Source organism: Geotrypetes seraphini, chromosome 11, assembly GCF_902459505.1.
Source record: "Geotrypetes seraphini chromosome 11, aGeoSer1.1, whole genome shotgun sequence".
Taxonomy (NCBI): domain Eukaryota; kingdom Metazoa; phylum Chordata; class Amphibia; order Gymnophiona; family Dermophiidae; genus Geotrypetes; species Geotrypetes seraphini.
In genome coordinates, this window is record NC_047094.1 from 11,331,242 (window position 1) to 11,355,141 (window position 23,900).

Genomic DNA, 23,900 nt, shown 5'->3' on the forward strand with positions numbered 1-23,900 from the left:
TTTGGCTAAGGCTCTTAACATTTGCATTTCCTCTTCCTATTGGCTAAGGCTCTTAACATTTGCATCTCCTCTTCCTATAGGCTAAGGCTCTGTGCACCTGCATTGTGAGGTCATAGAGCTGCCCATCTGCAGTAACCATTATCTCTTCCTCTCTCCAAGAGATCCCACGTGCCTATCTCAGGCCCTTTTGAATTCAGACACAGTCTCTGTTCCACGCATCTACCACCCTTTCTGTAAAAAAGTATTTCCTTAGATTACTCCGGAGCCTGTCACCTCTTAACTTCATCCTATGCCCTCTCATTCCGGAGCTTCCTTTTGGCTAAGGCTCTTAACATTTGCATTTCCTCTTCCTATTGGCTAAGGCTCTTAACATTTGCATCTCCTCTTCCTATAGGCTAAGGCTCTGTGCACCTGCATTGTGAGGTCATAGAGCTGCCCATCTGCAGTAACCATTATCTCTTCCTCTCTCCAAGAGATCCCACGTGCCTATCTCAGGCCCTTTTGAATTCAGACACAGTCTCTGTTCCACGCATCTACCACCCTTTCTGTAAAAAAGTATTTCCTTAGATTACTCCGGAGCCTGTCACCTCTTAACTTCATCCTATGCCCTCTCATTCCGGAGCTTCCTTTTGGCTAAGGCTCTTAACATTTGCATTTCCTCTTCCTATTGGCTAAGGCTCTTAACATTTGCATCTCCTCTTCCTATAGGCTAAGGCTCTGTGCACCTGCATTGTGAGGTCATAGAGCTGCCCATCTGCAGTAACCATTATCTCTTCCTCTCTCCAAGAGATCCCACGTGCCTATCTCAGGCCCTTTTGAATTCAGACACAGTCTCTGTTCCACGCATCTACCACCCTTTCTGTAAAAAAGTATTTCCTTAGATTACTCCGGAGCCTGTCACCTCTTAACTTCATCCTATGCCCTCTCATTCCGGAGCTTCCTTTCAAATCGCAGAAAGAGACATCCCCTGCCCAAGACTCCTGGCTCCTGCTCCATGAGTTTAGGATCAGGGACTCCAGAATGTTCCCTTGTGTCGAGACAGTGAGGGCGATTCTGCCGCACAAAGCTCTTTGAATCCCTTTATCTTTTGTGCTTTCATCAGACAAGTTTCCAAGTTTATTCATGTCTTACTATAAACGAAACTAAACCTTAAGTTTGTATACCGCATCATCTCCACAATCGTAGAGCTCGGCACGGTTTACAGGAACTGGCATAAGAAGGAACTCCAGAGTAAGGGTTACAGGAACTTAGTATAAAGATGAAATACCATAGAGCAGTGGTCTCAAACTCGCAGCCCAGGGGCCACATGAGGCCCGCCAGGTATTTTTTTGAGGCCCTCGGTATGTTTATCATAATCACAAAAGTAAAATAAAACAGTTTCTTGATCTTATGTCTCTTTAGCTATAAATTACAATATTATTATTAAGACATTAAGGTTTATAGACAAATTAACTACTGATTCTATTTTAAAATCGAAACAACAGACTATTTGGGTAAACTCCAAGATACAAATAGGCGGGTTTAAGGTTGTCTGGAAAGATTGGATTAAAGCAGGTATAAGATTATGAATTATGAAATTATGAAAGAGAGATGTATAAGTATGTATAAGTTTGGACGAAATATTTTGTTGATATGGGAAGGGATGGGAGGTGGATGGGGGGTATTAAAACATGTATAATAATATTGTTTAAGAATGTCAAGTGAGTTATGTGAATTAATTGTAATAATATTGTACACTTGTTGAAAGAAATAAAAAGGAATAAAGATTAAAAAAAAAAAAAAAAAAAGACTTAGCCAAAATGAAAGATTTATAAATTATAAATTCAATGGCTGGGAGGGTGTAGATGGGCTGGAGTAAGTCTTAACAGAGATTTTGGCAGTTGGAACTCAAGCACAGTACCGGGTAAAGCTTTGGATTCTCGCCCAGAAATAGCTAAGAAGAAAAAAAAAAAAAAAAAAAATCTAAATTGAATCAGGTTGGGCAGACTGGATGGACCATTCGGGTCTTTATCTGCCGTCATCTACTATGTTACTATGTTACTATAAAGATTTTTACCTCATGCAAAATTGTCATTTCTTTAACAAGACATTAACTATTTTCTTTGCGGCCCTCCAAGTACCTACAAATCCAAAATGTGGCCCTGCAAAGGGTTTGAGTTTGAGACCACTGCCATAGAGGGAGGAAGTATTACATTTTTGAGAATAGCCAAGTTTTCAGATGTTTTTGGAATAGTTGGAGGGAGCCCAGATTCCGAAGTGGCGTAGTAAGGTTATTCTAGAGCAGTGGTTCCCAATCCTGTCCTGGAGGAACACCAGGCCAATTGGGTTTTCAGGCTAGCCCTAATGAATATGCATGAAGCAAATTTGCATGCCTATCATCCATCATATGCAAATCTCTCTCATGCATATTCATTAGGGCTAGCCTGAAAACCCGATTGGCCTGGTGTTCCTCCAGGACAGGGTTGGGAATCACTGTTCTAGAGCTCTGTGATTCTGAAGGTGAGAGATGTCCCTAGTTTTACTGCATGGGATACGCCTTTTAACGAGGGGAAGGATAGTTTGAATTTTGGGGTGGATCTGGTGGTATCAGGATTCGAGGAGTTCCAAGATAGTGGAATTAGGGGAGGAAGGATGCCGTGCAGGATCTTAAAAAGTTAGGCAGGCGCATTTAAAGTGAACCCTGGAGATTGCAGGAAGCCAGTGAAGTTTGGACAGAAGCGGGGAGACATGGTCAAATTTACTTTTTGCGAAGATTAGCTATCCTGCTTCAAGGGTAAAAACCGTCTGGGCAGCATTACAATCTAAAATCAGTTCCCAAAAATAAAAATAAAACCCCATTACAACACAGAAATAAGACACTGTCACCTCCAGGTCTCTCTCCCGATCGTTACATATCGGCTCTTCACTGCCTCCTCCAGATTGCTGTGCTCCGAGTTCATGACTCGGCACTTTTTTGGCACCCTCTCTCCTATCTACCAGACATTCGACCTCCTCTCCATTCAACACAATGAAAATGTGCTGTTACGGTGTCACCCTGCCAACTGTGCAATCTGTATTTAAGAGCTGTATTGTATAATAAGCCCTCGCTTGACAGATGGTAGCTGAATTTGGACATTGTGCACACAAGAGCCAGATGCACACAAAGGGGGTGATTTTATAACTGAGCAATATACACGAATAAGCCTGTGCGCACTTTCTCCTGCGCAAATGCGGATGAATTTTCAAAACAAATGATAAACGCACCACTTCAGAAAAGAAATCAAAACCCTGCTTTTCAAAAAATTCATCCAAATATCTTAACCCCTCCTCTTTGACCTTCAGATAACCTTCCCCCAAATTACCCACCTTAACACCTTCCAATTAAACAAATACCATCAATAGATTGTAACCTACCCTCTCTAACTGCATTTATATGTATTTTTCATACAGTTCTTCACTGTCAGTTTAATTTCCATCCTATAAGTTCACATAGAATTTTTCTTTTTTCAACCATCTTTATTTTCTCTTCTTTATTAATTTCCAGGTACTTTAGTTAGATTGTGAGCCTTCGGGACAGTAAGAGAATTTTTTAAGTACCTTCTTACTTCTCATTTATAATCTTAATGTATATATTTTCTTCAAACCGCTTAGAACCTAACGGATGTAGCGGTATATAAGAAATAAATTACATTACATTACACTTCCAGACCGGAAAATGACACGCGTCAGGTTTCTGGGTTAATGTATGTGCGTAAGCATGCGCTTCGTGTTATGTTATCGGTTCTGTTCTGATATTCAGGTTTAATCTTTATTCTGTTTATTTATTTATTAATTTAAAAAAATGTATATACCGCATACAACTATGCGGTTTCCATACCACATATGTAAAATCTTCTTTCCCTCCGATTATCACAAATAACATAGACATGTCTAAACAAGATCGTTAATCGTCCCGGTTATAATAGCGATAGAGCACAAATCCAATCAATTCAGAAATACATTTATAGATAGGCTCCTGATTCCTTATAGTTCATCAAGAGTTCTTAGATCTTCCTCACAAGCTACCCTATATGTTCCCTCATTAAAAATCATTGGTACTCGCCGTGACCTGATCTTTTCAGTTACTGCCCCATCTATTTGGAACTCACTCCCTCTATATTTACGGCTTGAACAAGACTTGAAAAAATTTAAGAATAGTTTAAAATGTCTTCTTTTTAAAGAAGCCTTTAACTAAAAGTTTAATTTTCCGATTAATTCCGAATTTCTTCTTCCTTCATTAAATTCAGATTATATTCCCCTTCTCTTTAGATTTTCTAGTTCTCAAATATTTTTTTTTTTCTCTTCATACCTTCCCTATGTACTAACCCAACCTGCTTATTTTTTTTTTTTTTTTTTTTTTATAAATTGTATTTTTTCTCTTTCTTCCCCCTTTCCTATTGTTTCATGTGGATTGTTTACCCCAGTTTGTTTTTATTTTTAATTTAAAGTAGTTAATTTCAATTACAATGTATTTGTGATTTTAGAAATTTAATTTTATTTCTTTGTAAAACGCTTTGTATTCTGAAAAGCGTTTAATCAAATAATATAATAAACTTGAAACTTGAAACAAGCTTTAAATCATACTTTACTGTCAAAAAAAAATCTAAAAAGGAGATTATCAGCTGGAATAAGCCTTAGCATAGGAAGGCATTGGTAAATAATTGAGTTTTCAGCCTTTTCTTAAAATTCATCCTCCCCATACAGAACCGCAAGATACCAGCAAAGGCATTCCATAGTTCTACGCCAGCCACAGATATATCATTGATGCTCCGATCCTAGCATGTGTAGTCAACATTTTACCTTCCAAACTTAATTTCATCCCATTTACATCTCTAAGCTCTCTTCTCGGTTTATAGATCTGGAAGAATTTATTGCTGGGACTTATTTACTGTCTTTTTCAATAAATATACCCAAGGAAATGTGTAGCAAATATAACCCAGACAGAGGCAATAGACAGTTATAATAATCAACTACCCCATACAAACCACCCTAAAACTGCTAGGAATAACGATCGACAGATGCTGCACCATGCAACCGCAAATCAATAAAACAATACAAAAACAGGTGTGATCCCGGAGGATTGGAAGATAGCCTACGTTACGCCCATCTTTAAAAAGGGATCAAGAGGTGACCCGGGGAACTATAGACCGGTGAGTCTGACCTCGGTTCCGGGGAAAATGGCGGAGGCACTGATAAAAGAAAACATCGATGAACATTTTGAAAAAAACGAACTTCTGATATCCAGCCAACATGGTTTCTGCAGGGGAAGATCGTGCCTGACTAACTTATTGCACTTCTTCGAGGGAATTAACAAACAGATGGACAGAGGAGACCCCATAGACATCATATACCTAGATTTCCAAAAAGCCTTTGACAAGGTGCCTCATGAACGTCTACTCCGGAAACTGAAGAACCATGGGGTGGACGGAGACGTGCATAGATGGATCAGAAACTGGTTAGAGGGAAGGAAACAGAGGGTAGGAGTGAAGGGCCATTACTCGGACTGGAGGAAGGTCACGAGTGGTGTTCCGCAGGGCTCGGTGCTCGGGCCGCTGCTTTTTAATATATTCATAAATGATCTAGAAACAGGAACGAAGTGCGAGATAATAAAATTTGCGGACGACACCAAACTATTTAATGCAGCTCGGACGAAGGAGGAATGCGAAGAATTGCAAAGGGACATGGACAAACTAGGGGATTGGGCTGAGAGATGGCAGATGAAGTTCAATGTTGAGAAGTGCAAAGTATTGCATGTGGGAAACAGAAACCCGAGGCACAAATATACGAAGGGAGGGATATTATTGACTGAGAGTACCCAGGAAAGGGACTTGGGGGTAATGGTGGACATGACAATGAAGCCGACAGCACAGTGTGCAGCGGCTGCTAAGAGAGCGAATAGAATGCTTGGTATAATCAAGAAGGGTATTACAACCAGAACGAAAGAAGTTATCCTGCCGCTGTACCGGGCAATGGTGCGTCCGCAACTTGAGTACTGTGTCCAGTATTGGTCGCCGTACCTTAAGAAGGATATGGCGTTACTCGAGAGAGTTCAGAGGAGAGCGACACGACTGATTAAGGGGATGGAAAATCTTTCATACGCTGAGAGATTGGAGAACCTGGGTCTCTTTTCCCTGGAGGAGAGGAGACTTAGAGGGGATATGATAGAGACTTACAAGATCATGAAGGGCATAGAGAGAGTGGAGAGGGACAGATTCTTCAAACTTTCAGAAAATAAAAAAACAAGGGGGCATTCGGAAAAGTTGAAAGGGGACAGATTCAAAACGAATGCTAGGAAGTTCTTCTTTACCCAACGTGTGGTCGACACCTGGAACGCGCTTCCAGAGGACGTTATAGGGCAGGGAACAGTATCGGGGTTTAAGAAAGGATTGGACAATTTCCTGCTGGAAAAGGGGATAGAAGGGTATAGATAGAGGTTTACTACACAGGTCCTGGACCTGTTGGGCCGCCGCGTGAGCGGACTGCTGGGCGCGATGGACCTCAGGTCTGACCCAGCAGAGGCATTGCTTATGTTCTTATGTCATTCTTAGTCATGAGAAACTTAAGACAAGTTCGGAAATTCTTCAAGAAAACTCAATTCCAGCTCATAGTTCAGTCCTTAATACTAGGCCTACTTGACTACTGTAATATCCTCTACCTTCCATGCCCTACAACCATAACAAAACAACTACAAACTCTCCAAAACACAGCACTAAGACTCATCTACTCATTAAAGAAACATGATCACATTACAGAAGCACATCTCCAATCACACTGGCTTCCGATCCCAGCAAGAATACAATTTAAATTCTACTGCCTACTATTTAAGACTTTATACGGATATAGTCCAAACTACCTGAATAACCGCCTCATCCACAACACCGCAACCAGACATAGGAAAACTCACACCCCATTCTCATACCCCCCAATTAAGGAGGTCAAACGGAAAAAACTATATGATGGCCTCCTGGCCACTCAAGCAGCCAAACTAGACAACCAAATCGCCAATCTACTGACGACATCCCTCGACTACAAGACTTTTAGAAAAGAAATAAAGACCATACTCTTCAAGAAAACTCTGAAAAAAGAACTAATAGCGCAAGTCTCAAACTCCACCTCTCACTAAAGCCAACTACCCCAAACAAATAACCTTACCCATTTCTCACTCTTTTTGAAAATGACCAATTTTTATTTTTTTTTGTAAGTTCTTGTTGTAATACATCTTGGATAATTCTTTTGTAATCCGCCTTGAACCGCAAGGTAATGGCGGAATAGAAATCACTAATATAATGTAATTATTATACACCATTTGGGGGGGGGGCGTATGAAATTTGGATTAATTCCCAAAAGGATAGTCCCATTGATCTTTGATAGTATTTTTCCTTCTTTTTTTTTTTTTTTTTCACACCTTATAAATCTTCTGCACACATCCTCCCACTGGGGAGGGAGGGAGGAGGAGGGTGGGATGGGGGGGTTTGGATACAGTAGTTATTATAGGTACTTTGATATTTTTAGTATTTAGCATTTATAGCACCCCAGATCTGGAACAACTTATCAATCTACTTACGTGGTGAATCCTCACTAGAAAAACGTAAAAGCTCTTTAAAAAGTTACTTGTATAGAGACGCATTTGAGACACAGAAAGCATAATTCTTCTATCATTAAAGCATAGGCTCTAATACTTAATTTTAATCAGACTGTACATACAGGTCGCAATCTCCTCCTTTACCTCTTTTCCACGTTTTCCATGTTTAGCTATGCTTTCAAGATTAATTTCTATTACCCCCCAGTTGTTTTTTTCCCTAAATGTATCTCTATTTTCCCTCCTTTCCTTTTGTACTGGTAATTATTTGTATGTATACACTGTATGTTTAATTGTATAAAGTCATTTTATTGTTTGTTTCCCAATTTTAAACTGTCATACGCATTGAAATATTTGACATTGTGTGTACAACACATTTTTTATAAACTTGAAACTTGAAATAAGTTATACAATGAACTAATGTATCGTTTTATGTACGAATATATAAATCGGATGTTTTTAATTGCATTAAATTTCAATAAATATATATTTATTTTTTAAAAAACTGTTCTGAGCTCCCCTGGAAGAACAGTATAGAAAACTGAATGACTAAATAAATAAATGAGATCAGTTGCATTATGTGCAACAAGGAAAAACTTGAATATGGCGATCATTTACAGTAATTCGCGACTTTTGGCGTGACATTATCTTTCCAGCTTTTTTTTTTTGTGACAATTTTTTCTTTCCTCCTTTTTTACCATGGACCCCTGATGAAGGTTGTCCGAAACACGGACCATGTTGGGTCCCTCGCTTGGTAAAAGGTTTTTAGATATGATTTATTTGTCACAATAAAATTTGCCTGCATCGTGTACAAGCCTGCAGTTTTGGTTTGTTTGCTCTGGTTGGTTTCTTACTTCAGATGAAGTTGAACCCCTTGTCTTCTCTGGTTTTGGTTATAAAACATAGAAACATAGAATGAGATGGCAGAAGAGGGCCGGTGGCCCAACAAGTCTGCCCATTCGAGAACCCTCCCTCCCTGGTGTACCCACTCGAGAACCCTCCCTCCCTGGTGTACCCACTCGAGAACCCTCCCTCCCTGGTGTACCCATCCTTCATGCATAACTCTGTAGCACCCCCACCTGTTTTTCCCATCGACTTTTGAAGTCGAGCACGCTACTAGCCTCGACCACAAGGCGTGGAAGTTTATGTGTCTGGTAAGAGAGTCCTGCTGCATCTCATGTTAATAATAATTTATGTTTATATACAGCCATACCTGAGAGTTGTAGGCAGTTTACGACAATCAGTGACAGTACATACGATGCAATATATACAATACAAATGCATACATCAGAAGTTACGTTGGCTACCGATGGAAGCACGCATAAAGTTTAAATTCGCCTGCTTCTGCTTTAAAGCGCTAAACGGACTTGCCCCTAAATACATAATTGACCTTTTCTCCTTCTCTGCCAACAGACACAAGAGAAGCTCTCATTCCTACTTCGTTTCCCCCCCCCCCCCCAGTTATAGAGGTTGTAAACTGAAAAAACACCATGAATACCTTCTTTCACATCAAGCAGCATTGTGGGGTAAAGACCTAAATCAACTGCTTTCGAATTCAGAAAACGTCTAAAAACTCACCTGTTCCTAAAGTATCTAGACAACTGACCCACCCACTCTTCTTCTTTCTCCTCCATAATGATTCCTCTGTCCTATTAATCTCTTTCTCCTCAACAAAGCATTTCCGGTCCTATTAATTCTCCTCTTCCCCCCTCTTAAATTCAATCAATTTGTACCTCGCTTAATCTATTGTAAACCGCATAGAACTTAACGGTATTGCGGTATATAAACTTATTATTATTATTAAAATGATAACTATATTAAGAAATGCAAACAATTTAAAAGGATAAAAGTTAGATTAAAAAATAAACAACATAAAGATTCTGTTGAATAGATGTGTTTTTATCTGTTTTCTAAAGTCAAGATAGGGGGAAGCTTCTAAAACAATTTTAGCACGCCATGCATTCATTTTGGCCGACTGAAAAGAAAAGGTTCTCTCAAGGAACCTTTTATAGTGACAGAGTTTTAGTGAAGGGTATGCGAACAGGTGGACTCTTCGGGAGCTCTTATTGGAGTGACTCAAGGTACAATGAGGGGTTAGATAACCTGGAAGCATACCAGACACTGCTTTAAAGCAGATACAAGAGAACTTAAATAATGCTCTGGATTCGAATGGCAGCCAATGAAGCTTTTGATAGAAGGGGGAGATACGCTCCCATTTTTTTAGACCGAAAATGAGGCGGACAGCCATGTTCTGGAGGACTCTCAAGTTATTAATCTTTGGGTGCGTGACTAACGAGTTAGATGCTTCTTCAAGTTTCAAGTTTAATAATTGTTTTGATTAATCGCTTAATCATATTTCAAAGCGATGAACAAATTAAAATTACAATTTCTGGGAGGTAATACAAAACAGAACAATACATATTAACTAACAATATTTAAAAAATTACGATTACAAACTTAAAAACACAAGGAAAGGGGGGAGATGAAATACAAATCATTATAGGAAAGTAGAACAAAATACAAATCATTATAGGAAAGTAGAACAAAAAAGGAAAAATACAAAATGAATAACAGAAAAACAGTGTAATAAAGTACAATAAAATATTCTGAGCTGCAGTAAGTTTCGTTAATTATCAAAGGCGTCTTTAAAGAGAAATGTTTTTAAGTTACTTTTGAATTTATCAAGATTCTGCTCTTCCCTTAAATAGATTGGAAGGGCGTTCCATAACTGAGGTGCCGTAACAGAAAAAATAAATTGTCGTCTTGTATTGATGACCTTAAGGGATGGAATAGTTAGTAGATTCTGTTCATTAGATCTCAGGGTTCTGATTGGAGAATATGGTATCAATAATTTGTAAATAAACGCTGGGGTTTTATTAAGAGGGGTTTTGAAAGTGAGTATGCATAGCTTATATGTTATCCGGTGGGAGACTGGGAGCCAGTGCGCGTCTTTTAAAAGGGGTGTTACGTGATCAAATTTCTTAGTTTTGGTTATAAGTTTAATGGAAGCGTTTTAAATGATCTGTAATTGTTTTATTTCACTTAAAGAGATTCCTTTAAAGAGGGCGTTACAATAGTCAATCCTGGAGATCACCAACGAATGAATTAGAATATTAAGTGATTTAGAACATAAAAATTTTGAGATTGATCGGATTTGTCTTAATCTGTAAAAGGTTGTTTTAATAATGTTACTAATATGATCATGAAAATTCAGTTTGGGATCGAAGATCACCCCTAAAATTTTTGTGCTACTAACTAATTGTAGGGGAACATTTTTTATAGAAATGGGAGCAGTAAGGGAGGAGTTGTCTTTCCAGGGAAAAAGCATCACATTAAAGAGGCTTGGAAAGCCAGGCTACAAGAGCGCGTTCCTGAGTGTGGGGACTACTCTTCAGCCTAGCGATGGGTATCACGGTGTATGATTTCTTTTGGAGAAGGTGTGGTATTCAATGGCATAGTAATGGGTGGAGTGGGGGGTGGTCCTCCCCGGGCACCGTCTTGGTAGGGATGCCAGCACCCATCCTCCTCTCTGCCACTCCCCCGCCACACACCCCTCCCTTCCCTCCTACCTCTTTAATTTTCCCAGTGTGAGCAATATCACGAGCTTGCTGCCCATGTCGGCTCTCTCCGACATCACTTCCGGGTCCCGTGACGTCGGAGGGAGAACCGACACGATGCGGGCAGCAAGTTCGTAATGCTGCTCGCGCTGGGAAAGTGAAAGAGGTACGGGGGGAAGGGAAGGGGGGTGTGCGCATGGCGAGGGGGGTCGGAAAGGATCGGGAGGTGGAGTAGAGGGTGGGGAGGGGCACCACTGGTGGTATTTATTCATTCTGCACTATCTTGCTTTCTAGACGTTGAACAATTAAAACATTCATTATAAAATTACAGGAGCAAATACAAAACACAGCACAAATATCATCTCTGACCCTGTCTATTAATCCTGCAATAGTTGCATCGCAATCGTGTCTTATTTTTAGACAAGGTGCTAAAATGTAGCTGCTAGATTGATGAGCGCTGAACTAGTATTCTATAACGCCATCTGGGTGTCCAGATTCAGTAACAGAATTCTAGCGCAAGTTGGCCGCAATGTGCCGCCATTATGGTGCAACCACTTAACACCGTCTCGGTGTCAGGTCAAAAGCGCGCCGGGACAAAGGTGCGCGCAGACAATTGAGCGCAGCGTGGAGGTGCGCGCCGCAGAAAATTACTGTTTTTAGGGCTCCGACGGGGGGCGTGGGGGGGGAACCACCCCACTTTACTTAATAGAGATCGCGCCGCGTTGTGGGGGGCTTGGGGGGTTGTAACCCCCCACATTTTACTGAAAACAACTTTTTTTCCTGTTTTTAGGGAAAAAGTTAAGTTTACACTAAAATGTGGAGGGTTACAACCCCCCAAACCCCCCCAACGCCGGTGCGATCTCTATTAAGTAAACTGGGGGGGGCTCCCCAACAAAAACCCCCGTCGGAGCCCCTAAAAACTGTAATTTTCTTTGGCGCACGCCTCCGTCTTGCGCTCAGTTGTCGGCGCGCGCCTTTGTCTTTCACGGGGTTGTCTATGAACCCACCGACTCTGTCTGTAGCTGGTATAATTGGGCGCACCGAAATATTAGCAATTAGGCACACAACTTAAAGTACAGTGTTCCCCCCGCGAATTTGCGGTTCGTGGACTCACTAATTCGCGGTATTCTCCGACCGCCTCTTCCTGTACTAAAGTCGGGCTACACCAATCAGGAGCTGCGTGTCAAAGCAGCTCCCGATTGGTGTAGCCTTACTTTAGTAACGGGAAGAGGCGGTCGGAGCAGACCGCGAGTGAGTTTCTTCACTCACCGGCGCTCCAGCTGCCCTCTCCTGCCTTTTGACAGGTGAAAACCCCCATTCACGGTTTTTTGAAATTCTGTATTCTGTAATTATATGTGTAAGTGTGTGACCCAGTGGCGTAGCCAGACAGCCAATTTTGGTCAGGCCTGAGCCTAAAATGGACATCTCTCTCTCTCTTTCCCACCCCTCCCACTCCCCCCCACAGCCCGTGCAGCCTCTCTCTTTTCCTCCCTTCCCACCCCTCCCAATCCATGCAGCATATCTTTCCATCCCTTCCCCCCAGCAGCCCGTGCAGCCTCTCTCTTTTCCTCCCTCCCCCCCAGCAGCCCATGCAGCCATTCTCTTTTCCTCCCTTCCCACCCCTCCCAGTCCATGCAGCATATCTTTCCATCCCTTCCCCCCAGCAGCCCGTGCAGCCTCTCTCTTTTCCTCCCTTCCCCCCAGCAGCCCATGCAGCCATTCTCTTTTCCTCCCTTCCCACCCCTCCCAGTCCATGCAGCATATCTTTCCATCCCTTCCCCCCAGCAGCCCGTGCAGCCTCTCTCTTTTCCTCCCTTCCCCCCAGCAGCCTGTGCAGCCTCTCTCTTTTCCTCCTTACCCCCAGCAGCCTGTGCAGCCTCTCTATTTTCCTCCTTTCCCCCCAGCAGCCCGGGCAGACTCTCTTCCCCCCCCCAGCCCCCCAGCCCATGCAGCATCTTCAGGTCACGGACAGCAGTTTTTACATACTGCTGGCGCTGATTGGAAGCCTTTTCTTTAATGCAACACGCAAATGCGTCAGAGAGAAGGCTCCAAATCAGCTGCTGGCAGCATATAGGAAATGCTGCTGGTGGCCTGCGACTGTTGGGTGGACAGCCTGAGCCCAAACTGGGCGGGCCAAGCCCATCTAGGCCTGCCTCATAGCTACACCCCTGGTGTGACCCACCTATGACCTCTCACATTAAAACCCAATGTAGCAGTTGGGTGCTTTAGAAGTTAGGCGTTATGTTTATAGAATAGACTTGTAAGTCAGTTACACATATAACTGAAAGCAACTATTGACCCCGCCAATTGATTGCCAATTAACTAATTAAACTACACGTGGAACTGGTGTTATTCTATGATCAGGCATCTAATTGCTTGTCTAACTGTGCACACCCTATATAGAATCATAAATTTTTAGAAAAATTTTATTGTCCGATAATAGTTTCTTGTTTTTAATTTGTTTTGCTGAATTATCCTGATTGAATAAGGAATTGACTCTCGGAATGTCATCCCGCTCTGAACCCTTTGAGGCAAAAAAGCAGGTTATAAAAACCTAAATTAAAGAATGAGGGGATTATATGCTTTATGTAAATTGTTTTGGGCATAACTTCATCTTTGGAGGGTAGCTGATAAACATGTGAATGAATAAATGAACTTTCTCACGTATACACATAAATATGAAATCTTCCCAGGAATACCTCTATTCAGTTTGGGTTATGTCACTTTACACACGTTGGCTGATGGTCAAGTTTTTGATCAAGTTGTTTAAATATTTGTGTGTCCGAGATCTTCATATCGACTCTGGCACATTTCATTCGTGAAAAGCAGAAGTCTCCCAAAACAATGCATAATAAAAATGAATAATTACAGATTCAGTTGATGATCACATCAACCAGTGTAGATGTACAACAGAAAACAGTTTCATCACTGTCCTATTAAACTAATCAGTCGCAAAACTTTGTCTGTTTCAATTTTTGGGTCACTATGCCTCCCATATGTAAAATTGGTGAATTTTCTAATATTTTAACTCTATAACTCAAAACTAAATATTCTTTATTTTTGTTACAGGTTTGTTTCGTGGGTTTGTTGGTTTAGCCATTAAGGCATTGGCCTTTCCTTCTAAAACAGCGTTGCCTGCAGGTTGGGCATACAGAAAACCAGAAGCGAGGGAACATAAGGACTCATCCCAAGCATCGCATGGGTATGAACACAGGTCGGGTCAACCCCTACAGCATAGTATCCTCTGACGAAGACGGGCTTAGGTTGGCCACCATGCCAGGTGCCAACGGCTTTGGCAATGGTAAAATTCATACCAGAAGGAAATGTCGAAACAGGTTTGTGAAGAAGAATGGTCAATGCAACGTTCAGTTTACCAACATGGATGAAAAGTCCCAAAGATACATAGCAGACATGTTCACAACTTGTGTTGACATTCGCTGGAGGTACATGTTCTTGATTTTCTCCCTGGTTTTCATGTTATCCTGGTTATTTTTTGGGCTGATTTTTTGGCTAATTGCACTTGTACATGGAGACCTAGAAAAGCCTTCTGGAAATGAGAACTTCAAACCATGCGTTCTTAATGTTAATGGTTTTATAGCTGCTTTCTTGTTCTCCATTGAAACTCAAACCACCATAGGCTATGGATTTCGTTGTGTGACAGAGGAATGTCCAATAGCCATTTTTATGGTGGTTTTTCAGTCAATCGTGGGCTGTATTATAGACTCTTTTATGATTGGTGCAATAATGGCAAAAATGGCCAGGCCCAAGAAAAGGGCCCAAACCCTACTTTTTAGCCATCATGCTGTGATAGCCATGAGAGATGGAAAACTCTGTCTAATGTGGAGAGTGGGGAACCTTCGAAAAAGTCACATAGTAGAAGCCCATGTGAGAGCTCAGCTCATTAAGCCTAGAATCACAGAAGAGGGGGAATATATACCACTCGATCAAATAGACATCAATGTTGGATTTGATAAAGGCTTGGACCGTATATTTTTGGTTTCTCCTATTACTATTCTTCACGAAATTGACGAGGAAAGCCCGTTATTTGGAATTAGCATGCAGGACTTGGAATCATCAGACTTTGAAATTGTGGTCATCCTTGAGGGCATGGTTGAAGCCACAGCCATGACGGCGCAAGCTCGGAGCTCGTACTTGGCCAGCGAAGTCCTGTGGGGTCACCGTTTCGAGCCCGTCTTGTTCGAGGAGAAAAACCAATACAAAATTGACTATTCACACTTCCACAAAACCTATGAAGTTCCATCGACCCCACGGTGCAGCGCCAAGGACCTGGTGGAAAACAAATTCTTGCCTCCCAACGCCAACTCCTTCTGTTATGAGAATGAGCTGGCCTTCTTGAGCCGAGATGAGGATGAGGACGACGACGACGACAGAGTTTTAGATGAACTGAGCCCAGACAGCAGACATGAATATGACAGACTGCAGGCAACAATAGCACTGGACCAGAGGTCATACAGAAGGGAGTCAGAGATTTGACCTTTGGCTACCTATTTTGTGTGATTATTTTTTTTTTTTTGTTCTTGTTTTATTTTTCCTGCATCCTCTACAAATTATGCAGAACAATACAAGTGCCATAGAAATGTCTCTGAATGAATGTTATTTTTAGTTTTGTTCAATGCAATAAGCACAGAATGATCCTTAGTGGCATCTGTGGACCACTAAGTGAATTCTTGGTGTTGACAGAAGGTTCCAAATTACCGAAAGCTGATTCATTAAATCACAGGACCTGACATGTTGTGGTATAATTTGCATGCAGAGCTGTTTCAGTTCTTTGAAACTTGAAGTATCTGTAGCGAGCTGGGGGGAGAATTGGAAAGGAAGGTGAAAAAGAAAAAAGAACCCAAGACTAGGACCGAGGGGCTGAGTCATGGATTTTTGAATTAAAATGGCCGCATCATTTAGATTCCTCGCAGAACAAAAATTAAACGTGCTAACTTATGGTAGACTTCTAGTAGTTACACAAGCCCTGGAGCTTGTGATGCTAAAGTACCATGATCTCCAAGGACTCCTGTAAACTTAAGAGAGAGAGAGAACCATTTATCAATGTCGCTTAGGCATTTAGGATCGTTTACAAAAAGTATTTTAACTGAACAAACACAATTACGGATATTAATGGCTATAGCCAGAAACGCTTTCCGTGGTGACTTCTCGCATTCAGCACCTTCCATGTAGCATTAGAAAACCAGCAAGACCTAGAACAGCTGCTCCATTTAAACCTCACAACTGAGATAGGAGGTGTTCGCCTGCAGTAATTAACGGTCAGTGTAGAATAATCCTTGAGGCTCACCAGAGGACCCTGCTATAGACAAACCCAAAGTTATTAAAAAAAAAAAAAAAATGGGGGGAAGGCGTGCTGGGGGACACAGTTCCACATTAAGATCACGGCTCATTTAGCTTTTGCACTTTACAAAGCTATGGTGGCAATTATCAAAGAGGTGCGCCATTCTAGACACCCCAGTGCAGAACGGGGAGCACCTTTTCTGTAACGCATCTGGGTGCAGACCTGCAATGGGGCACCCCTTTACGCCAAGGTGCGTCTAGGCGTAGCGTACACCAATGTAACACGGTAGTCTGTAAGTTGCATGTATAATGACAGTCCCACCCATGTTCCCCCATGCTCTGCCTCTAGGTATGCTTCCTTATAGAATAGCATAGAGCGTTTACACGTGTAAATCATACTTTTCTGTGCACTTACGGGTGCAAAGTGCACACAACCGAAGGCACTCAGTTATAGAAATGCCTTTTACGTGTTCAGCGGAACCATTCATGAATCAAGGAGGCTCCCTCTTTAGACAGGTTTTCTCAAGTTCAGACCCCTTGTTTCCGATAATCAGGCTTTGTTTAGGATGCTTTGAACATGGGCCTCTATTGAACAGCGTTTGAAGAGACACCGGTGGAACTTCACTCCATTAGTATCCCATTTCTTCAGGAAAAAGGTTACAGATTACTTGAAACGAGCAACGGCGGGAAAATGGATTCCATGTAGATTTTTTGTTGTTGTTGTTCAACCTGTTTTATGTCACAAACAAATGCACTTTAGAGGCCAGTTTCCAAAAAGTAGGAGGTAAAGAGTCAGCTAGCGTTCTGGAATGCCTTTACTGTCCAAATGGAAGTGGGGTCGCTTCGGAGACGCAAAACGCTCCTGAGCGCTGCAGCTTTTTCCACCCTCCAGGCCTTAATGCTAGTCTTTTCCCGAATGGGCTTTTGCGTTAGTATAAAATTTCTGGCTTAAGAACATAGTTTACAGATTTTGTACCATTTTGTCTGAATGAAAGAATACATTTGTATTGCTTTTGAAAGAAACCATATTTGTCAGGCACCGTACAGATTTCTGATGTGCGTGTGTTACTAGTCACCCAAAGAGGACTTGTTCCCCACTCAGTATCTGAATAAAGCCCGGGGCATATACTAAAAATGCATTTCTGAAGCTCTGTAAGCTCCTTTTATTCAGTTCCATGCTTGAAACAATGTCAACAATTTGCCCACATACATTGGATCTGATTGATCTCCATATAGATTATGATGTCATAAGTCAGGGGTCTCAAAGTTCCTCCTTGAGGGCCGCAATCCAGTCGGGTTTTCAGGATTTCCCCAATGAATATGCATGAGATCTATGTGCATGCACTGCTTTCAATGCACATTCATTGGGGAAATCCTGAAAACCTGACTGGATTCTGACCCTCGAGGACCGGAGTTGCCCACCCCTGATCTAGACCAGGGGTCTCAAAGTCCCTCCTTGAGGGCCGCAATCCAGTCGGGTTTTCAGGATTTCCCCAATGAATCTGCATGAGATCTATGTGCATGCACTGCTTTCAATGCATATTCATTGGGGAAATCCTGAAAACCCGACTGGATTCTGACCCTCGAGGACCGGAGTTGCCCACCCCTGATCTAGACCAGGGGTCTCATAGTCCCTCCTTGAGGGCTGAATCCAGTCGGGTTTTCAGGATTTCCCCAATGAATATGCATGAAATCTATGTGCATGCACTGCTTTCAATGCACATTCATTGGGGAAATCCTGAAAACCCGACTGGATTGCGGCCCTCAAGGAGGGACTTTGAGATCCCTGTCATAAGTGATATTATAGGAAAAACAAAACAGTCAAAGCTACAGAAAAAACTCAAAGCAAGGGCTGAACAAATCTCTTTCCTTTCTTTTAATATTTTGTAGGTCTTTCGTGCAGACGGGCACTAATCATTCCTAACCCAGAATGCCCAAATATTTGCGGAGGGTAATCTTATAATAGGAAAGCTAGGCAGGAATGGCGCACAGTGTGGTGCAGCAGTTAAAGCTACAGCCTCAGCACCCTGACGTTCTGGGTTCAAACCCATGCTGCTCCTGGGCACTTGATCCCACCATTGTCCATTGCCCAGGCACACTTGATAGATTGTGAGCCTGCCAGGACAGACAGGGAAAAATGCTTGAGTACCTGAATAAAGTTATGTAAACAGTTCTGAGCTCCCCTGGGAGAACGGTATAGGAAACTGAATAAATGAACAGTGTGAAAAGTTTCAGCCTCTGATAACCAGAGCTGGTATTGTGACATCATAATGCCTCATTCCACCAATAAGAGCCAACCTCATCAGTGATGTCACAATGGCTTGATTGTCCTGTACTAGACTCACTTTTACTACATTTTGGTTTCTAGAGTGGTGCAGTGGTTAAAGCTACAGCTTCAGCACCCTGAGGCTGTGGGTTCAAACCCGTGCTGCTCCTTGTGACCCTGGGCAAATCATTTGATCCCCCCCTCCATTGCCCCAGGTACATTAGATAGATTGTGAGCCCACCAGGACAGACAGAAAAAATGCTTCAGTACCTGAATAAATTCATGCAAATCCATTCTGAGCTTTCCTGGGAGAACAGTGTAGAAAATTGAATAAATAAACAGTGTGAAAAGTTTCAGCCTCTGATAACCAGAGCTGGTATTGTGACGTCATAATGCCTCATTCCACCAATAAGAGCCAACCTCCTCAGTGATATCACAATGGCTCACTTTTACTACATTTCGGTTTCTAGAGTGGCGCAGTGGTTAAAGCTACAGTCTCAGCACCCTGAGGTCGTGGATTCAAACCCACACTGTTCCCTGTGACCCCAATCCCTCCTGTCCCCAGGGACATTAGATAGATTGTGAGCCCCCCCAGGACAGACAGGAAAAAATGCTTGAGTGCCTGAATAAAGTCATGTAAACCGTTCTGAGCTCCCATGGGACAACAGAAATTGAATAAATAAATACATAGGTTGCATCAAGGGTCCCGCGGCAACAAGTGGGCATCCGTGGAAAATCAGGGGCGGGAAACTGCACGGGGACACCAGGAAATTCTTTTTCACTGAAAGGGTGGTTGATCGCTGGAATAGTCTTCCACTTCAGGTGATTGAGGCCAGCAGCGTGCCTGATTTTAAGGCCAAATGGGATAGACACGTGGGATCTATTCACAGAGAAAGGTAGGGGAGGGTCATTGGGGTGGGCAGACTGGATGGGCCGTGGCCCTTATCTGCCGTCTATTTCTATATTTCTATTTACTATGTTACCTGGAAGAAACCCAAAGAGTAGCAACATTCCAGAGCTGAGATTGTGATGTCATAATGCCTCATTCCAGCAATGCCTAAGAGTCAACCTCATCAGTGATGTCACAATGGCTTGATTAGATGGCAACTTCAGCAGTTGGAACCTAAGACGATACCAGGTGGACTTTACAGCCTATGACCCAGAAATAGCAAAGAAGAGACAAGTTAATTTAATCATGTATTTGTAATGGGTATAACTAATGGGCAGACTGGATGGACCGTTCAGGTCTTTATCTGCCGTCATCCGTGGAAAATCAGGGGCGGAAAACTGCACGGGGACACCAGGAAATTCTTTTTCACTGAAAGGGTGGTTGATCGCTGGAATAGTCTTCCACCTCAGGTTATTGGGGCCAGCAGCGTGCCTGATTTTAAGGCCAAATGGGATCGACACGTGGGATCTATTCACAGAGAAAGGTAGGGGAGGGTCATTGGGGTGGGCAGACTAGATGGGCCTTGGCCCTTATCTGCCATCTATTTCTTTGTTTCTATATTTTTTCATAATGACTATCCCCTCCCCCCCCCCCCCCCCCAATATGCAGCAGTACTTAAATGGCCGGGAACGGCTCCCAACCATCATCATCCGCTGGCTCTCACCTGCTGAAAATCCAGATTGCCAGTTAGCTCGGTGGCCAGCTATGCTGTGCCACAGAGCTGATCCTCACCGATATTCAGTAGCTGGCCGGCTAAGTCACGCAACCAGATCTAAAAATCAGATCTATCTTTGGCCAGGTAGGTCCACGCTGGTGAACTTTAAACTGGAATTTCAGTGCCGGTGGCAGAACGCAGACCCGGCATTAAATTTCCGGGATTGCTGCAGCCCGCAGGCTTAATATCAGGGTCAATGGTGTAAATACGGATCTGGTGGAGGTCTGTATTTTTTTTAATTTTTTTTTTTGCCACTGCTGCCTATATGCTTAAGTATTCAATGCTGGGTTATGTCCAGTCACCAGCGCTGAATATCCGGATATGTGCAGCCGGCTGTTATTTACCCGGTTAAGTGCCAGCATTCAGCCTTAACTGGATGTTAAATTAGCCAAAGCTAGAAATGCTATTTTTGCAGCAGAGGTTGTGGGATCAAATCTTAGTGCTACTCCTTGTCGCCCCGGGCAAGTCACGTACACCTCCGTTGCCCCAGGTGCAAAATAAGGACCTGTATATATGTAAACAGCTTTGAATGTGTAGCCAGAAAAAGGTGGAGTCCAAGTCCCATTCCCTACGTGGTCAACTTATGTAATTCATATTGGCATTTAACCATTACATGCTGTCTCCGCCCCTGGACGGCCCTCAGCTACAGACAAGGGTTGGCTCAGTTGACCCGTTTAGTAACTTTGAGTTTACGCCCAGCAGTGTCTACGGTGAGCTGTCAAAGCTCAAGGGTAACAAAGCAATGGGGCCGGACAACCTGCACCCCAGGGTGCTTAGGGAGCTGAGTGATGTCTTGGCGGAGCCACTGTCCGCGCTCTTCAACCTCTCCCTTAGTACAGGTAGCGTCCTGTTGGACTGGAGGACGGCTAACGTCATTCCACTCCACAAGAAAGGCTCAAAGATGGAGACAGCAAACTACAGACCAGTGAGTCTAACATCGATAGTAAGCAAACTAATGGAAACTCTAATCAAACACCAATTAGATAAGATCCTGGATGAAGAGAATCTACGGGATCCCCGACAACATGGATTTACTAAGGGGAGATCCTGCCAATCCAACCTGATCAGCTTCTTTGACTGGGTAATGGGGAAGCTGGATATTGGGGAGTCCCTGGACATCGTGTACCTGGACTTTAGCAAAGCATTCGATAGCGTACCACACCGCAGGTTACTGAGCAAGATGAGTTCTATAAGATTAGGTAACACATTGACGAAATGGGTTGGGATCTGGCTTGGAGGTAGGCTCCAAAGGGTGGTGGTGAACGGCACCCCCTCCGAAATGACGGAGGTGATTAGTGGAGTACCACAGGGCTCAGTCTTGGGCCCAATCCTATTCAACATCTTTATAAGAGACTTGGCAGAAGGGCTTCGAGGTAAAATAACATTATTCGCCGATGACGCCAAACTGAGTAATGTAGTGGGCAAATGCACAACAGACGAAGATTCAGTGCCCGACAACATGATGCACGACCTACTCCTACTGGAGCGATGGTCTAGGACATGGCAACTCAACTTCAATGCCAAAAAATGCAAAGTTATGCACCTGGGCAGCCAGAATCCATGCAAGTCTTATACCCTTAATGGCGAGATCCTAGCAAAAACGGTAGCAGAACGAGACTTGAGGGTAATCGTCAGTGAGGACATGAAGTCTGCCAATCAAGTGGAGCAGGCTTCGTCCAAGGCAAGACAAATCATGGGCTGCATACGAAGGGGTTTCGTCAGTCGTAAGGCGGAAGTCATTATGCCATTGTATAGATCCATGGTGAGGCCCCACCTGGAATACTGTGTGCAATTCTGGAGGCCGCATTATCGCAAGGATGTGCTGAGACTGGAGTCGGTGCAAAGAATGGCCACCCGGATGGTCTCGGGACTCAAGGATCTACCATACGAAAAACGGCTTGACAAATTACAGCTATACTCGCTCGAGGAGCGCAGAGAGAGGGGGGACATGATCGAGACGTTCAAGTATCTTACGGGCCGCATCGAGGCGGAGGAAGATATCTTCTTTTTCAAGGGTCCCACGACAACAAGAGGGCATCCGTTGAAAATCAGGGGCGGGAAACTACGAGGTGACACCAGGAAATTCTTTTTCACTGAAAGAGTGGTTGATCGCTGGAATAGTCTTCCACTACCGGTGATTGAGGCCAGCAGCGTGCCTGATTTTAAGGCCAAATGGGATCGGCACATGGGATCTATTCACAGGGCAAAGGTAGGGGAGGGACATTAAGGTGGGCAGACTGGATGGGCCGTGGGCCCTTATCTGCCGTCTATTTCTATGTTTCTATGTTAAATAGCTGGCACCTGGGGCGGTCTGCCCCCCGCCCCTTGGTACGCAACTGGGTCTTAGAAAACCTGATTTCAATTCCAGAAAAGAATCCTCCAAATTCTTCCCACACCTCGAATCTTCCACCAAACGTAGAGCAGAAGCTGACTTCAGACTGTCGCTCTGCCCATGCGGGAAACGAACCTCATTGTGGGAGAAACACCCAGAACACTTTGCTTCTCTTCAGGGTGGAATCAAGCTCAAGAACTTCAGTATAAAGGGTGGAATCAAGCTCAAGAACTTCAGTATAAGTTACCGGCACCCCGCTTGACGTGTCTCCACATCTCCTCCGTCTGGACAATGCTGGAATTCCCAGGCCTCTGGGCTCATGGCGACATCGGGCTCTAATGTCAGCAAGGGGTGTCCCTCCGTTCCTGCAGCCCTAAGTGAGCTTCGCAGAGTCACGCCAACACCTGGCCTCACAAAGCTGTCCAACAGGCTGTCCTCCGAGGAATTCTGCGTAGCTTTCTTCCTCCCTCCTTTACAAAGCTGCGCTAGTTTTGTTTAGCGCCGGCCGTGGCGGTAAGAACTCCAACGCTCATAAAATTCCTATGAGCGTCGGAGGTCTTAAAGCCATGGCCGGTGCTAAACACTCTGGCACGGCTTTGTAAAAGGAGGGCCAGCACATCCCGTAAAAAGAATAATAGGAAATGAAGTTTAAAAAGGAAACCAGCAATTAAGAGGGATTCAAGACAAAGTTAGACAAGTTTCTGCTGAACCAGAATGTACGCAGGTAAGGCTGGACTCAATTAGGGCCCTGGTCCTTGACCTAAGGGCTGCCGCGTGAGCGGACTGCCAGGCACGATGGACCACTGGTCTGACCCAGCAGCGGAAATTCTTATGTTCTTATTTATTTATTTTAAAATTTATATTCCGCATACGACTATGCGGTTTCCATACCACACACATAAAATCTTGTTTTCCCTGCAATTTCCACATATAACGTAGACATGTCTGGACGACATCATAAACATCCCCCAATATAAAGCCTCAGTATATCGAGTCGAAACAAAATTCACCAATTAAAAAAAACAAGAGACGTCAGCTCAAATAATAATAATAATAATTTTATTCTTATATACCGCCATACCCAATGAGTTCTAGGCGGTTCACATCAATTAGATTAGGATCCGCATTGACATGCAGATTTACAACAATTTATTAGATTAACAACAAAATTAGCCGAGCTTGGCAG

General features: G+C 43.2%; 1 protein-coding gene across 1 annotated transcript in view; it reads left to right on the forward strand.

Annotated features, from left to right (window-relative positions):
- The window catches only part of KCNJ12 (potassium inwardly rectifying channel subfamily J member 12), a 49,904-nt gene extending 34,002 nt beyond the window's left edge, over positions 1–15,902 (forward strand). The window contains exon 2 of the mRNA XM_033962757.1: positions 14,224–15,902. Within this exon, the coding sequence (XP_033818648.1) occupies positions 14,353–15,648 (1,296 nt within the window). The 5' untranslated portion in view covers positions 14,224–14,352 and the 3' untranslated portion in view covers positions 15,649–15,902. The remainder of the gene's footprint in view (positions 1–14,223) is intronic.
- Positions 15,903–23,900: the final 7,998 nt, after the last annotated feature.